Below are 2,500 nucleotides of genomic sequence, written 5' to 3' on the forward strand. Positions count from 1 at the left end.
CATAGGCAGCTGAATGAGAACACAACAACAAACAAAGCAAAAGTGATATTATTGATTCCTTCCACTTCAAAAACTTATCTTATTGGAGTAAACTTCCATGCGAAAAAATCAGACAACATTCCAAAGCAACAGTAGCTTTCTTTTCAATTAAAATGACAAAAACGTAACACTGAAACAAATCTGAAACATCTAAAACAATAAAGAAAAAAGTTTGGGAAAAAAAAAAAACATCAGGAAAAATCACATTTCAATTTTGAATGCTTTTGTTCTTTTACAGCTTCTGCCCTTCATTACCAGAAAACAAATTAATAGAAATTCATTTTATTTTAAGGGAAGGCACTAACATCTTAGGAAGAACACATTCATGTAGAAAATCTATAATGTCATTTTAATTATTTATTGGTTCAAATATTGTATTGGGCTATTAACACATGCTAATGCCTCTTCAGTAACATCACTGGAAGAATAATAATAATTGTCAGAGCATTTGAGGATTCAAGAGCTTGACTGCGGGGCATTCCACTTGGAAAGTACCAACAAAGAATTCTCTAAGAAGAATCTCAAAGGAATATAAATACCATAACATTTGCAAAGTGCACAGGGTGGTACAGATCGATACAGACATGATGTCTTAACTGCAAACACATTAAAGGTTAAAACTGAACGTTGTTTGTTATGGAAGGTTGCCAGTAATAGCTTTATTAATGTTACTTCAAACACATACTGTAATAGACAAAGATGCATTAGCATGGAAATTGTGCTGAACCAAGGATGATTAAAGTTAACATTAATATTATTTGTGAATAATGCACTGTACATGTACTTCCTAAGATGTTAGTGAATTCCAGTAAGATAAATGAATCTATATTTTCTGTAAATGGAGAGCAAAAGGTGTGTTAATCCTGCAATAATATTTTGAATTTACTTACCTCCAATATCTTTGTACCCAACAGCAACAAAAATCCTATCCTTGAGGTTCTCTGTGATCTCAATGGCTCTTTGGATAAGTGGAATAGCTTGCTCAAGATCCTTTGACTGTCCATGACAGCGACCAAGTTTACTCAAACAAATCGCACGCATGGCTGACTTATCATCTCCAAGCTCTCTTTGTAACCTGTCTGCCTCTCTGAAGCGGGCCACAGCAGATGGACAAGGAAGGTGACAAGCACAGTGAGAAAGGATGCAGTATGCTTCTGCAGTCAAACAATCACTGTGACGCTTTTTGTCTTTGTTTGCTTTACAGAGGGATGTGAATTTACCGTAAACTGAAAGAAACTTTTCTTTACGTAGCATCTTGGCTAAGAAAGGGCAAACAGCAATTGCTGTGTCAATGCACATTTCTTGCAAGTCTGGGTCAACCAAAGAGTTATTCAAAACCTGCCTGATGTTTCGACGATTGATCAGAAACATCTCAAAAGCCTTGAGGCATTCCATGCTCAGAAAAAGAGAATAGAGCTCTTTCAACATCACTAAATAGTGAATATTGAATAGCTTTTGAGCTTCTTTATAAGTTGGAGACAAATTATTAGCTTCTGGGAGAGCTTGATCAAGGCAAAAAGACTGGATAATACTGTGAACATAATACTGTTTAGACAAGTGATCAAACTGAAGCATGGAATTATCAACAAGATTTTGAAGCAACATTTCCAAGTTATATTTAGAACGGTCCCTGAAAAGAAAATGGGCATCTGAGGCTGTAAATGTCGTTGGGAACACAGTCAAAGTTATAAGAGCCACTTGCTGATCAGCACCAAGCCTGTCAAAGCAGATTCCAAGACAGTTGAATAGTTGATGGTTATGGGACAGTGAATTAAGACTAAATGACTTAAGAGTTGAAACTGGGCTCATTTCAAATTCGTTGATCAGTGCCTTAGCATCAACTCCCTTTGCAAGGAGAGCTCCCGTAGTTCGAAGTACTAATGGCACTCCACCACAGTGGTGAGCAAGTTGTTTCGCATCATCTTCAGTGACATTGGGATCTAGCAGCAATAGTAACTCTTTTCCATGATCTGGGCAAAGGGAATCTAGACGCAGTTGAAACATTTCTACAGAAAAAAATGTTATTGACTGGCGGGAGGTAATCAAAATTTTGACATGAGAAGCAGTTTCTGCAACATCTTCAATAAAGTTACAAAATTCATCTTTCACCTGAGGAAACAGCAAATCTTCTGCATTGTCAAGAATGATAACAGAATGCTTGGTTATGGTTTGCAGATAACGCTTTGCTTGTCGTATAGGTTCTCTGCTAGCTACAATTTGAAGAGCACCAAGAAGGGAATTAGCCATACTGTTTAATGATCCTAAGTCTCTTAACGAAACATAATACACCGTCGCTTTCCTTTGTGCAATAAGTTCATGTCCTACTTGTATAGCAATAGCAGACTTGCCAAAGCCAGGTGGACCTGTGATGGATATAATCCTGCAACAGCCATTTGGAGCAAGTTTTTCTAGAACAGCAGAACACTGTCCTTTTCGACCAACAAAATTTGGAACATTGCAA

At 37.0% G+C, this 2,500-nt stretch overlaps 1 protein-coding gene across 2 annotated transcripts in view; it reads right to left on the reverse strand.

Moving 5' to 3' along the window:
- LOC137992015 (uncharacterized) overlaps nt 1-2,500 on the reverse strand; it is a 29,054-nt gene that overhangs the window by 17,420 nt on the left and 9,134 nt on the right. For both annotated transcript variants that reach the window (XM_068837060.1, XM_068837061.1), the window contains exons 2-3: nt 930-2,500; nt 1-9 (exon numbers count right to left, since the gene is read on the reverse strand). The exon at nt 1-9 is cut by the window's left edge and continues 242 nt beyond it; the exon at nt 930-2,500 is cut by the window's right edge and continues 43 nt beyond it. In XM_068837060.1, the coding sequence (XP_068693161.1) occupies nt 1-9; nt 930-2,500 (1,580 nt within the window). The remainder of the gene's footprint in view (nt 10-929) is intronic.

This window comes from Montipora foliosa, chromosome 2, assembly GCF_036669935.1.
Source record: "Montipora foliosa isolate CH-2021 chromosome 2, ASM3666993v2, whole genome shotgun sequence".
Lineage (NCBI taxonomy): Eukaryota > Metazoa > Cnidaria > Anthozoa > Scleractinia > Acroporidae > Montipora > Montipora foliosa.